This window comes from Globicephala melas, chromosome 19 (assembly GCF_963455315.2).
Source record: "Globicephala melas chromosome 19, mGloMel1.2, whole genome shotgun sequence".
NCBI lineage: Eukaryota > Metazoa > Chordata > Mammalia > Artiodactyla > Delphinidae > Globicephala > Globicephala melas.
In genome coordinates this window covers 31,787,270-31,801,104 of record NC_083332.1, presented here as the reverse complement: position 1 = coordinate 31,801,104, position 13,835 = coordinate 31,787,270, and the positions used below count along the sequence as shown (strand labels likewise).

General features: G+C 33.0%; 1 protein-coding gene across 6 annotated transcripts in view; it reads right to left on the bottom strand.

Annotated features, from left to right (window-relative positions):
- CHD9 (chromodomain helicase DNA binding protein 9) overlaps positions 1-13,835 on the bottom strand; it is a 244,924-nt gene that overhangs the window by 95,555 nt on the left and 135,534 nt on the right. For all 6 annotated transcript variants that reach the window (XM_060289805.2, XM_070044370.1, XM_030832973.3 and 3 more), the window contains 5 exons: positions 8,490-8,601; positions 4,784-4,930; positions 3,794-3,862; positions 3,655-3,710; positions 2,857-2,974 (listed from right to left, as the gene is read on the bottom strand). In XM_060289805.2, coding sequence (XP_060145788.1) covers positions 2,857-2,974; positions 3,655-3,710; positions 3,794-3,862; positions 4,784-4,930; positions 8,490-8,601 — 502 coding nt within the window. The remainder of the gene's footprint in view (positions 1-2,856; positions 2,975-3,654; positions 3,711-3,793; positions 3,863-4,783; positions 4,931-8,489; positions 8,602-13,835) is intronic.

The window sequence follows — 13,835 nt, the reverse complement described above, 5'->3', positions numbered from 1 at the left end:
TAAAATTAAAAAGTAACTTAGTTGATATATGATAAAGAAGTAGAAAGATGAAAGTGAAATAAAGACAAATTTACTAGCTATTCACTATAGAACAAACACATAAGTTTGATTTTAATTAAATTTCCAAAAAATGGAATCCTTCCATTTTAATTCCAAAAAGATTGCTAGGATATTTGTCTATATTATGAATCACCATGTTATATATAAAAAACTCAACTAAACAACACTAAAAAATAGGTACTCCAGACAAGTAAGTTACTCTAGAAGATGTGTTGTTTAAAAATGCCCGAAAGGTAGCCTCTTTTGGAAAGAGGCTCTCCTTTACCTCTGTAAAGGTACTACTTTCCTCAAGTCCAAGAGTTGAAGACTAATCACCCGACCTGGAGGCTCCTGTCTCATCTGTATCAAACACTCTATCTACTGATGGTTCTTGTGCTCAAGACCCTCTTACCTAACTAAACGCAAACTCTCTGAGCTACCTCACATTCGACTGCACTCATTTACTCTTCAACCTACACTTCTTCCTATAGTTTCTAACTGGGTTAACAGTAACACAGCACCAACTTCACACCCTACTCCCAGTTACACAAGCCAGCAATGGAGAAGTCATCTTAGATTCCTTCTCTTTTTTAATCTCCCACATCCCTTAACTCATCAATTCACACAGATCCTACTTTTATCTGTAACTCAAATTGGTTCCTCCTTCCTCATTCTCACTGCTTCATCACTCCTTACTTGGATCTTTACAAATAACTTCCTAACTAGTCACCAACTACTGTCTTGCCTCCCTTTAATTTATTTTCACACTGTCCCCATAGTACTCTTTCTCAAATATAAATCATATATTGCTCCCTGGCTTCAAATCCTTCAATGACTCTCCCAGATTTCATGCTTTAGAGTACAAAAACAGATGCTTTTCAAACTCCATGTTCTGTCACACCTTCATGGTTTTATACTAATTTTTCTCTCTTCTGAATAGATTGCTGTTCCTTCTCTTGTCTGCTTGGCTAATTCCTACCCATTCCTCAAAGTCTTACTTCCAAAAACCCATCTCAGCTATCTTTGCTGCCTCTCCTCCTCTGTTTAACCTCTAAATGTTATAGTACTCCATGGCTCTGCCTTTAGTTCTCCTCACTATCTTAATCCTTTCCTGAGCAATACTATCATCTCCATGTACAGGACACACTTGTTAAAGAGCACTGCCCAACACCAGAATGGTAATAAGGTATTCTAAGAAAATCTGCACAGCTCCAGTTTATCTTGTACCTGAGTCATGAATGTACCTAATCTTCATGAAAAATTAGAAGATTATTAGTTAAGTACTTCTAAAATCTTCAGCTCATTAGAAACTTCTATATCAGAGTGAGGTAGTGAGAAATTTTTGAGGACCTCCCAGCATCCATAAACTGATAGGTCATTTCAGAGTCATCAAATTTTTGAAGTAGATTTTATAATTACAAAGAAATAACAATAGCTTCATGGTGGAAAAATCTGCCATAAGATATCAACCATTATCTAGTGATTAAAGTTAACACCACCAGTAATTGGGCAAATAGGTATCGTGTACCTCCTGATATGATACACTGAGAATGCTGCTGCATCATCTCTGTAGTGTTCTTTTAAATAATGCATGACCTGAAGCTGAGGAAACATCAGATAACCCCAAACTGAGGGATGTGCTACAAAATAAACCACCTAAATTCTTTAAAAAGTGTCCAAGTAATGAAAAACAAAGAAATATTGATAAAGGAGACATGACAACTAAATGCATTATATGTGCAGGATTGGATTCTAGACCAGAATAAGCATACACACTCACACTTTTTTTTTTTGCTATAAAAATACTAGTGGAACAATTAGTGAAGTATGAATAAAGTCTATAGGTGAGATAACAGTACTACATCAATGTTAATTATACTATTATTATGTAAGACTGTTTCTAGAAAATACTGAAATTGAGACTTAATTTTCAAATGGTTTAGAAAAAAATGTATGTGCATGGGAGAAAGGCAGAGGCAGAAAGAGAGAGGGGTGCATAGTGACAAAAGGAGAATTTATGTTAATGACAAAGCAAACATGGTAAAATGTTAACATTTACGGAATCTAGTTAAAATATATGTGGGAATTTGTTGTACTAAATTTTTCAAATAAAAAGTTAAAAAAATTTACATGAATCTAAAACTGCTCTAAAAAAGTCTATTAAGGGACTTCTCTGGTGGTCCAGTGGTTAAGACTCCGCGCTTCAAATGAAGGGGGTGCAGGTTCGATCCCTGGTCAGGGAACTAAGATCCCACATGCTGTGCTATGCAGCAAAAAACTTAAAAAAATAAAAAGTAAAATTAAAAAATTCTAGTCTATTAAAAGAAAAATGAAAAAAAAATTTAGAGCAGGAAAGGACATCGGACTTTTTAGTGAGGCCTGGAAAGGTTAATGAATTTTTCCAATGAGGTTCTGTTCATGCATACACAAAGATGATACAGAAAATATGCAATATATTTCACATACTGGAAAATCTTCTTTTCCATTTATTTGCTATGCTACCATTTCCATTTCTTGAAGAACTCTACTGATAAAATACTTTAAGATATTAACACACTCACATTCAACTGTAAAAAGTATTGAAATATATGCTAATTTAAAAATACAAGAGTTAGCTACCATTCTGAATTATCACTGTTCCTGTTTTAGCTATTTTCCAAGCTAAATTTAGGGAAAGAAAAAATATGTAGATAGCATTTATTTTCAAATATCGTAAGAGGAAGCCTAAGAATTAAAATTAATAATACTTAAATTTTTGATACATAATACTACATGTGTTCAGAGTTCAACACATAATAGTCTTTTTTTTTTCCTTACGTCTGCAAAAAAATGTGCTCTTTGTGCTTGTCTCAATTTGAATCGTTTGATTTTCTGCTGGATCCTTTTATCTTTCAGAAGCTGCTGTTCTGTGGCCCACTCACAGTGAAGATAGGAGCTAAAATTTTTATAAAAGCAATATATTAGAATGATATAGAAAACGATGTTTTGAGTTTTTATAGATTTATTTTTAATCACAGCCTCTAAAACAAAATATTATCTTCAACTTTACAAATAGGTAGTTCATCATTTCATTTAATGTCAATAGACTCCATATAATTACTAAAATAAAGCCACTGTGATCTAAAGGTCTGCAATTTGCCATATGGAAGCAGAATGGTAAACTGAATCATAAGGGTAACAAAATATGACTTTTAGTTTATTTCTTCATTATAATCATTTTGTCATGATCAGAAAGCTAACTTGTTTTGAAACCAATGTTATTTAAAATACCTCCCTTCACCAAAATGTTAGAAAAAGTTGAACAAAATCTGAAAAGTTTGACAATATAAATATGATGGATAATGTCTGTAATTTGTAAAAGTGTAATGTATAAATATTACTGCATTTTGATGTTTATAAGTAATGTTTTCTGGGAAAAAAATAAAACACTCAATTTTAACATGAAATGTTTTCAAAATCTTTTCGCTTTTTAATAATTTTTAAGTTTATGAAATAATAAGTAAAAAAATATTTTAAAATGCAGATAAAATTAAAATCATAATTTAACTTAATATACTTAAAATATTAATTCATATTTAAACACCTTTCTCTTATTTTTCTAACTCAAATACTTACTAATTCTTGTATTTTACAAAAAATTCTTCTGTATCAATCATCACTCCAGGTGATATCTAAGAAAATAAATTCAATAATTATGACTTTTATGATCAGGCCACGGAATATAAAGTGTAAAATGTAATATATCATTACTTACTTCCTTTTTTATAATTCTAGAAGATAGTATTTTGTCCACAATTGCAGCATCTTCTTCACTCGGATTCTCCTATGTGAGGGAAGAAAAATGTATAATGACACATTCTGAAAACACTTTAGTTGCCACTGTTTATGAATATACTAAAATTCAACAAACATTTATTTAACACGTTCCAGGGACCATGTTAAATGTTAGGAATACGAAAATGAAAAATATCAATACTGTCCTCGTCATCATTGGCATCATCATCATAGTAAACATATGGTGCTTTTTAATGTGTTAGGCACTATTCTAACCATTTTACATATATTAACTAATTTAATCCTTGCAAATACACTATAAAGTAGGTACTATCTCCATTTTGCAGATTAGGAAGCTCAGGCATAGAGAAGATAAGTTCTTGTTTAAGGTGCCAGATCCCTCAGCTGGCAGGTGAGTGGTTGGTTTACAACCCAGACAAGGGAGAGTGAAAGAACTTTACAAAGAGGAAAATGCATATGCAAAAACACAAAGGTGTCAAAACATGGCATTTAGACAACTATGTTCATAAAACCAGAAGACTGAGTGGAGAGAAGTGGAAGGACATAAGGCGAGAAAATCCATACAAAAGGCTTTATAAGTTATGCTGAAAAGTGTATTTTCATTTTTTTCTGACTTAGGACACCATTAGAGGAGTTTTCAGTGGAAAAGTACTGTGATTAGGCTTGTAACTTAGAAATATATTGCGAGAAGGATAGAGCTTGGAGGAGTTTTAGGAATATATATCTAGGAGGTGAAAAATGTAAAAAATTGGATGAAGAAGCAAAGATAAAAAAAAGAGAGAACAAATCCCTAGGTTTCTGATCTGAATAACTAATGGTTCTATTAACTACAGTACGGAATCTAGGAGGAAAAGCTGGAGCAGGTTTTAGGAAGAAAGATAATGAAGATATTTTTTAAAATTTACATGGGTTTAAAATGTTTTTTGTCATAATTCAAAATCTGTCTTACCACAAATAACTGTAAAGGCTGTTCACCAGGTAAAGGAGCTGAATGCTTTTTTATTTTTATAGAGCCTTTAACCTCTTCTTCAGATTGTTTCCCTTCTGCATCTTCTGCATATTTTTTTCTTTTAATTTGTCGATTTGATCTTCTTTTCTGTAATGAACGATAAGGAGCATATATATGATTATATTAAAGGAAAAAAAATTATTTCTAGTGTGGCAATTTTGTACATTAAATTTTCAAAACTGTATTCAACATTCATCTTTTCTAATTTTTCCTTTTAATTAAAGGAAGATTATAATTTGCCCTTTGCCAAAGGTTTACAACCTTTAGTTTTACTTCGTAAAGTGTCAAATAACAATGATTAATAATAATACCTTTATTACTTTTCTTTAGAAATTGTTAAGAATAAAAAGGTTTCTTTTTACTTAACTATTTCACAGCTTGGGAAACATATTTTAAACTATTAATACTTTCACAGTTTTTGCCCCCAAACCTAAAAAGTACATATCAGATGAATGTTGGTTAAATAATTAATCAGGGGCATAAACTAAAAGAAGAAATTAAATAATATTTGACACAAAACCCATGAACTTGTGTTTAAAACAGATTTTAAAAAACCCAAAATAATATTAAATGTTTTAAAAAAGATACAGAAAATAAAGTATGAAATCTACCAAAAAATTAAACGTGAATGGAGGAACCAGTGTTTTACTACCTTTACTAGCTTCCCTTAAAAATAAAGAACACCACTATCATAAAAACAGAGGTAAGCTTTTCAGATAGTATTATGTGTAGCAACGTAATTTTAATAATAATCTGAATGATTTAAAATCAGGTATCAAATGCGCATGGCTTTACTTACCTCCCTAAATATCAAATATTTGATGTTCCCACTATAAAGACAAATCTCACAATGGCTTGAAAATCCCAAAGGACTTAGGTTTTGCTTTTGCTCACCTCCCTAGAATCTCGTGGATGGAGGCATCTCAGCCAACTGTTCTACTGCTCAACATTCCTTCTTCCTTTTACTATTCTTCTGTGTATTTAGTAACTCCCATGACATTCCCCCCAGATGCAACCAAAAGAATAACCCATGTGTTCTCCTTTTGGTTTCTGCCAATGTCTTCAATTTGGGAGGTCTTTCATACTTCCGTTGCCATGACAAAACTGAATCAGTGCAGCAGTGTGGGTACACACTGTTATTTGCATCCAGAAAGGATGCAGTGCCTCTTTCTCTTGAGAGTAGTGGAATATTGAGAGAAAGAAAGGCACTACTGTGGTGAGGTAGCTCAGCCAAATGTAGTAGAAAAATTCCATGCCTCAATTAGGATGGGTCACCATCTCTTAGCCATGAAGATATTTACATTTTCAAAACTCAAGGTAACAATTTTGTCATTATGGGAGACAGGAAGGTGGCATACAAAAGTTATAAAAAAGGACTTCTTAAGAAACCCAATTTTCCCACATCCTATTTTGGAAAAGATATGAAATATTTATTATTCCCTGGGAGGGAAAATTCTATGGATCTCGAATCTAATACTAGGCTAAAGGAATGTTTGGAGTTCGATTACAGGAGTCATATAGTTCTTAATGCTCAAGAACAGTTTAAATTAATAACCATTCATGATATTTATTATTCTAACAATAACCTATATAACCAATGTTATGTCTCACTAGGCACAAATCTTTTAAATAATGAAGTTTGGGAATAATTCAGTACACTTTTAGAGGATTCTGTAGATGATTTCAGCATTAAAGTTTCCTTTCTGGTCACTTAGGCATCTACTGGAACTTTGAAATGCCACACAGTTCTTAGTAAGTAGTAAACAAGTGGCCTGAAAGAATCCTTTCAACTCACAAAAGTGCACATTCAGGTAATTTTTCACAAGACAGAATGAGAGCTACTTACTGTAAACTGCTCCCTCATTCTATGAAGACTTTATCTGTCTCTGAGTAATTAAACAAACTCTGAGTTTTTCAACTCTATGAGCTGATTTCATCATAACTTACATTCCACTAGAGCATACAGTTACATATTAGGCAAAGCCAAGTAAGGTACCACTCTCACCAATTAACTTTCTCTGTCATACAATAGTTCTACTACTTTAAAAATACAAAGCTAATTTGAATGTCCGCATTTTAGGCTAATGTGGATATTTTTGGCTTTCTTTCTTCATAATGTTTTTCGAAGGACAATTTAAAACAGTGACAAATTCTTTCTTCATATTTCCTTTTTCTAGCTTTATTCTTCTTATGTCTTAAAGGCTTTAATAGATCAGTCAACAGCACTTCACATGAGAGGTCAGAAACATTATGCTTTTAAATGACTGAATAGTTCGTTATGATATCACTTGTTTCCTATAATAATCCTAATAAAATGTGCTATAGGGGCTTTTTAAAATAACTTAAGTCTCTAAATATAGTTAGACTACTGCATTACTCTCTATTAGGTAAAAAATTAAGTATGATAATCATGTTTTCAGATTTCCACCTGACTCTAAACCTTACATTACTTTTCAAGCCTTCAAATTTTGACAATCCATTGTGGTTGAAAGCTACTTTTATATATTTATACAGCATTTATATAGTAATATATTTAAATATATCAATAATATAGATTTATAATTGTTTACGAGAAAATTCTTTTTTCCTTCCCCATTAAATTTTTTGTGTTAAAGCAACACATCTGTCAAAGCAACCTAATTAACTACAGTGAAAAGTATGGAAAAAATGTGCATGTTAACCTATTCTACCATTTCATTGTTTGTTAATTACATAATGGAAAAATGGCCAGCATTATTTTAGTAAAAATTTAACTTAATTTTCTCATGTTGAATAATTATAAGTTTGCCTAAGTTAAGGATAACATATGAAGAAAAAGCCAGGCCATATAATATTAGGAGCTTTAGTCACTGCCCTTACCTCAACTCTTGCAGCAGCCCAGGAGCCTTGAGCCACTACTCTCCCATTGGATAAGAAGCTGCATAAGGAAGAAGAAAGGCCATTCAGGGGCTTTCTGGCCCCATAATGCAACAAATGCCACCACCCCTACGGCCTATAGTTGTACTTTAATTATTAGAAAGCAGAGGGTGGCCTGAATTATTATGACCTTCACTATATATATATATATTTATATATATAGTTTTTTAACTTCACAAGGTTATTTTGAATATATAGCTATTCAAAAACAAAAAGAAAGAAAAAGGAAAATGCACAGTATTTTTGTCTACATTAGGGGATTTTTAATATAGTTGTTTATCTTTTCTTCAATAGAAGCAGACCAAAGGAATTATTTCTAGGAATGATTCAACCCATTTGCTTTATCATTTGTATGTGACTTTTAAAATTAATATCTCCAGCATTAAATTCATTCAAAAGTACTCTATAAGTATAGGATAATATCACTGGATACTTCTCCATGTTAAAAGCCACGAGGGACTTTGGACTGTTACTTAAACTCTCTGGGCTTCAGTTTCATTATCTGAAAACTGAGAGGGTTTGGAGAGGATGTGTAAGTTTCCTCCCAGGTCTAACATTCTATGGGAATACTACTAGGACCATATTGTAATAATGCTGTCATACAAGTTCTACCATACAATAAAATGTATTTTTACCACTAAACTATAGTATAAATACCCATAAAACAATATTATGCTATCTAAATAATTCTGCCAGTGCTTCATTTCTCAGAAAAAATTTTAATACTCACTTGAGAGTCTTCCTCTTTGAATGCATGCTGTGGCACCTGCTCTGCATCAGATATTTCATCTGAAGACTCATTCTTTCTTTTTTGTTTCTTACCCAATGTAATAATGAGTTTGCTGTTTCAAGAGAAAGAGAGCAAACAGTAAGATCTCTTTGTACTTTTCCATTTTGGGGCAAACTAAGATTCCCATGATAAACTTTTTTCCATTTTATATCACTTGAATGTCCAACCAAAGATGCTATTTATCATGAAATCCATAATGACATTTTCACATGATAAACTCTATTCCAATGGAACAAATACAAACCAGTACTACAGTTAACATATTTCTAAGCAAAGAAAGGCAGACAAATTCTATCACTTGTTTCTTTAGGCTCAAGATTATTTTTCATAAGAAAAATATCAGGTGATATAACTATTTAATAATTAAAGTAATCCATTTATTTTATTATCTTGTAGGTTTGGAATGAGGGATTTTTTTCCTTCTACCTATTTATTTCAAATTCCGCTCAATTCCTTTGAATCCCGCCTATTCTCCAAAAGCCTCTATACTTCTTTCTACCCTATAGTAGTTTCCACCTTACTTAAAACACTTTACCAATTGATTGTTCTTTGATTATTTCACTTACGTTAAGGCTTTTCTTAGCTATACTGTATGTTCCTAAAGAGTAAGAACTTTCTTTTATTTTTTTATATTTCTATAGTATGTACATGTTTACATTCTCTAATATATACATGTATATATATGTATGTTAACACACACTGACTAAATGTCTAAAAAAAAAATGTGTTTTCTATGTTTTTTCCTGATCAAAGATAGAAGTACATCCCACATTTCCACATCTGGTTCAACAGATGAGATGGAATGATTGTCAAGCGCCATCAGGAAAATTCTATTTTATTTTTTTTTTAAAGATTTTTTTTAATGTGGACCATTTTTTTAAAGTCTTTATTGAACTTGTTACAATACTGATTCTGTTTTATGTTTTGGTTTTTTGGCCCCGAGGCATGTGGGATCTTAGTTCCCGACCAGGGATTGACCCTGCACCCTGTGCACTGGAAGGTGAAGTTTTAACCACTGGACTGCCAGGGAAGTCCCTGGAAAATTCTACCTTAGATTTCTGTATTTCAAACATAGAAAACTCCCCAAATATTTACTTTCAGGTATGATATATCAGAAATATATCAAAATTTTTTTCAATAATTATTTACTAATGTTGCAGAACTTGAAGGTTAAGAGCATGCACTTTGAAATCGTAGTTTCAAAGATTTAAAGCTTGATTTCATCATTTACCTATCTGTGGGACACTAGGCAAATTATTTGATAGCTTCCTTGCCTGTGAAATAGGGATATTACAATAGTTAGTTCTATTGTTGTTGAGAATTAAATGGGATAATACATGTCTGAGCACAGCCTTTAACACACAGTAATTTCTCAACTAATCTAACTGTATAACTATATCTAACTGTGATATGCCAGGCACTTTCCTAGGTTCTAGGATTTGAAGATAGAGTGGACATGGTTCCCAACCTTAACACATCATTGTTAGAATATGATCCCAGCTAAAATGCTAAAGAGGAAGTTAGCACAAGATGTAATGTGAAGACAAAGGGAGAAATCCTTATGTTTACTGAAGAGTAAAGGAGGCTTTACAGAAAAGGTAAAGTTTGAGATAGGGAACTGAATGATGAAAGAGAGTCCAACAAGTAATGAAAAGAAAAGGCAGGGTACATTGCAGAAGAATGAGAATAAGCAATGATAAGAGCATGTCAGTAACACACAAAGTACTACAGGAGGAGATGGGTCAAGATCACAGAAGACCTTATATTACATGCAAGGACTTAATGTTTTAGTTTAAGCTCAGCTTTAAGCTCCACATGGCAGGAATTTAAAAGAAATCTGTCTAGTTCACGACTGACAACAAATGGCACTGAGATATTTTTGAATGAATGAAAAAAATAAACCAATTGGAAGATGTAAGAATTTTAAACATTCTAGGGATGTAAACAGCATGGTGACTATAGTTAATAATACTGAATTATATATTTGAAAGTTGCTGAGTACATCTTAAAAAGTTCTCATCACAAGAAAAAAATATATAACTATGTGAGGTGATAAGATGTTAACTAAACTTATTGTGGTAATAGTTTCACAATATATACACACAACAAATCATTATGTTGTATACCTTAATCTAAGACACTGTGATATGTCAATTACATCGCAATAAAATTGGGGGAAAAAAAGAATTTTAAACAAGGGAGCAATGCAACCAGAAGGAAGTGAAATGCAAGTCAGGGAAACCAGCGATAAGACTGACAATTCAGGTGAGAGAGATGAAGAGTGAAATATAGGGCCATGGTAGTATGGGTGAAGAGGGAAAGAAAGATACAATTTTTCATTTTGGAAGCAGAAACAACAGGACTTGGTTATTGACTGGATGATGAGAGGTGAGAAAAAAATCCTAGAATGATTTATCCCCAGGGTATTCTCATATTGGTTTGATCGCCACCTTCAACAGTATAATGGTAACTCTTACTTGGTATCTCACTTGCACTTTTCTGAGTATGTGAAATAAATACGAGCAAACATATAGCTTATGTTGGAACCGGGAAATCAGAGGAAGTACAAAAAGATACTCTGAAACAACATTAAGGAACCAACCATAGTTATACGCTATTCCCTCTCCCTGCTTTCAATGGTCATTTCCTCAGTCTTCTGGTCCCTTTTCCTTTACTCTGGTTTCCCTACTAAAATAAAAATCTCCCTTGAGGTCATATCTACTATTAGATACCACATGATGGTCCTCCTCCTTATCCACAGTTCTCAAAGAAGTCATCTATACCGTTTCTTTCATTCTTCAACCCACTATAATCTGAAGTCTTAAAACTACTTTTCATATTCATAGCTTCCATTTATTCAGTGTTTACTGGGTCAGCCTCTGCTGGTTTTATATGTGTTCTCTCACTTCATGGTCATACAACTCTGACAGGCAAATTTTATAAGAAGAGGAAATTAGGCTTAGAGAAATTAAATTACTTGTTTAAAGTCATACCATAGTAAGAATTGAAATAGAAATTAAATATGCCTCACTAAACTCCTAATATGTTTCTGAACTCCTAATGTCTAAGGCCACAAATGACCCCTGTGATGCCAAATCCGACGGAAATTCTAAAAATTTTATCTACCAACACATAACTAATCACTTTTTCCTTATCTGCACCCTTGGATTCATGACACAACATTCTTCTGGTTCTCACTAAACTTCTTTGGCTCTTCTTCTCTTAGTATGTTGATTTTCAGCAAGATTCAGTTTGTTCTGCCAGTCCCTTAAACTTTGGTATTTCTCAAATTTCTGTCTTCAGCCTTCTTCCCTCTCTATATATTATTCCAGGAAATTTAATTTAATCTATTCTTAACAACCACTTAGAAGTTGAAGATTTTCAAATCTCGTATCTCCAGTTCAGACCGTTCCCCAAATTTCAGATTCATTCAATAAACCAACTGTTTATTGGACACATCAGTATGGATATCTCAGACATTAAAATCTCAAAATGGCCCCAAATGCAATCCCTCACTTCTCCTAAACTAATAGTGTACTAATATTACAGTATAATGTAAATTCAGAAACGTGCACACATCAAAAGAGTACATACAGCTCAGTGAATTTTCTCAAACTGAACATAAATACATAGCCAGATCCTAGATCAAGAAACAAGACATTACTGGTTTCCCAGAAGTCTCCTGTCATGCTTTCTCTTCAAGTAACAACCTCCTCCTTAGGGTAACCATTATGCTACTTGTGGTTATTTAATATAACCTGAAGTACTTGTGCAGATGATTTTCAGTGGCAAGGTAAGGGATAACTCAAAGTAAAATGATTGGTAAAAAAGTTTTCATGCACTCCCCCATTTGCTATCCATCTCCAAACCTAAATGCATATTTTAGACTAGTTTGCAGATGAGGATAACACTAGTGACAGGAAAGTTCAGTTACTTAGATAACAATTTCCTATGAAATACAGATCAAGGTTTGTTAAAACCCATCAATATACTGATTAAAAAGGAATTTTCTCAGTGTCTGGTAAGCTAAATAAATTCTGTATACATATTCTGATATGGTATCTGTGTGGCTGCTTCAAGACTCAAATCCTACTGATAAAACTTCAATGAAATCAGGAGCAGAGATGTTTAATTTTTTGTATTTATGACTATGAAGAGGTTGTACTTTTCCTTTCTAGTAGTATAAAGTAATTAAATGAAAACTCTCTAAGGACAGTGGACTAAGCTGCTTAAACAATATTTTTATAAATAAACATTGCCTAAATACTAGGTTCTACCAAAGCAATCTTAAACACTCACCCTTTTTGGTAGAGGTGGGTAGGTTAGATATAAACGTTTCCTATAATACCTTAGATAAACCTTCATTATATTATTTGAAAATTGTACTTAAAACAAAAAAAGAGGGACTTCCCTGGTGGCGCAGTAGTTAAGAATCTGCCTGCTAATGCAGGGGACACGGGTTCGAGCCCTGGTCCGGGAAGATCCCACATGCTGTGGAGCAACTAAGCCTGTGTGCCACAACTACTGAGGCTGTGCTCTAGAGCCTGTGAGTCACAACTACTGAGCCTGCGTGCCATAACTACTGAAGCCCGCCTGCCTAGAGCCCGTGCTCCGCAACAAGAGAAGCCACCACAATGGGAAGCCCATGCACCACAACGAAGAGTAGCACTCACTCGCCACAACTAGAGAAAGCCCGCGCGCAGCAACGAAGACCCAACGCAACCAAAAATAAATAAATTTTTTAAAAAGACCTCAAATCTTATTTTTCATATATTCTGCATTTTCTTCCAATATTTTCCTATAGACCTGGAGTAGCATCTTATTTCATAAACTCATTAACTATCCTTAACCCATGCAAAAATATTTTTCAAATTGTAACTTTGTAAGAGCTATTTCAAATGTAATAGTTTCCTACTAAACTTCTGAAATCCAAAATATTTACATATGCCCATTCTGTTCAAAAAGGCACATTTCCATTGTAGGAAAAAAGTTGATTCTAAAACTTGAATTCATTCTTGATTGACATAATTCTGAGTTAAAAAAAAACCAATATATCTATACACACACACACATACATACATACATATACACATACTATGGTTACTTACACAGAACATTGATTCTTGGAAACAATGAAGTCATATCAGTTTATTATATGTTCTAAAATGGTATATAAGTGAAACTACAAATAAGAACAAACATTTGGTTGGTATTGATCAGTAATTCCTAAATCTGTGAGGCAGGCTTCATTAGAAGCTTGTTTGTTAAAAATACAGATTCCAGATG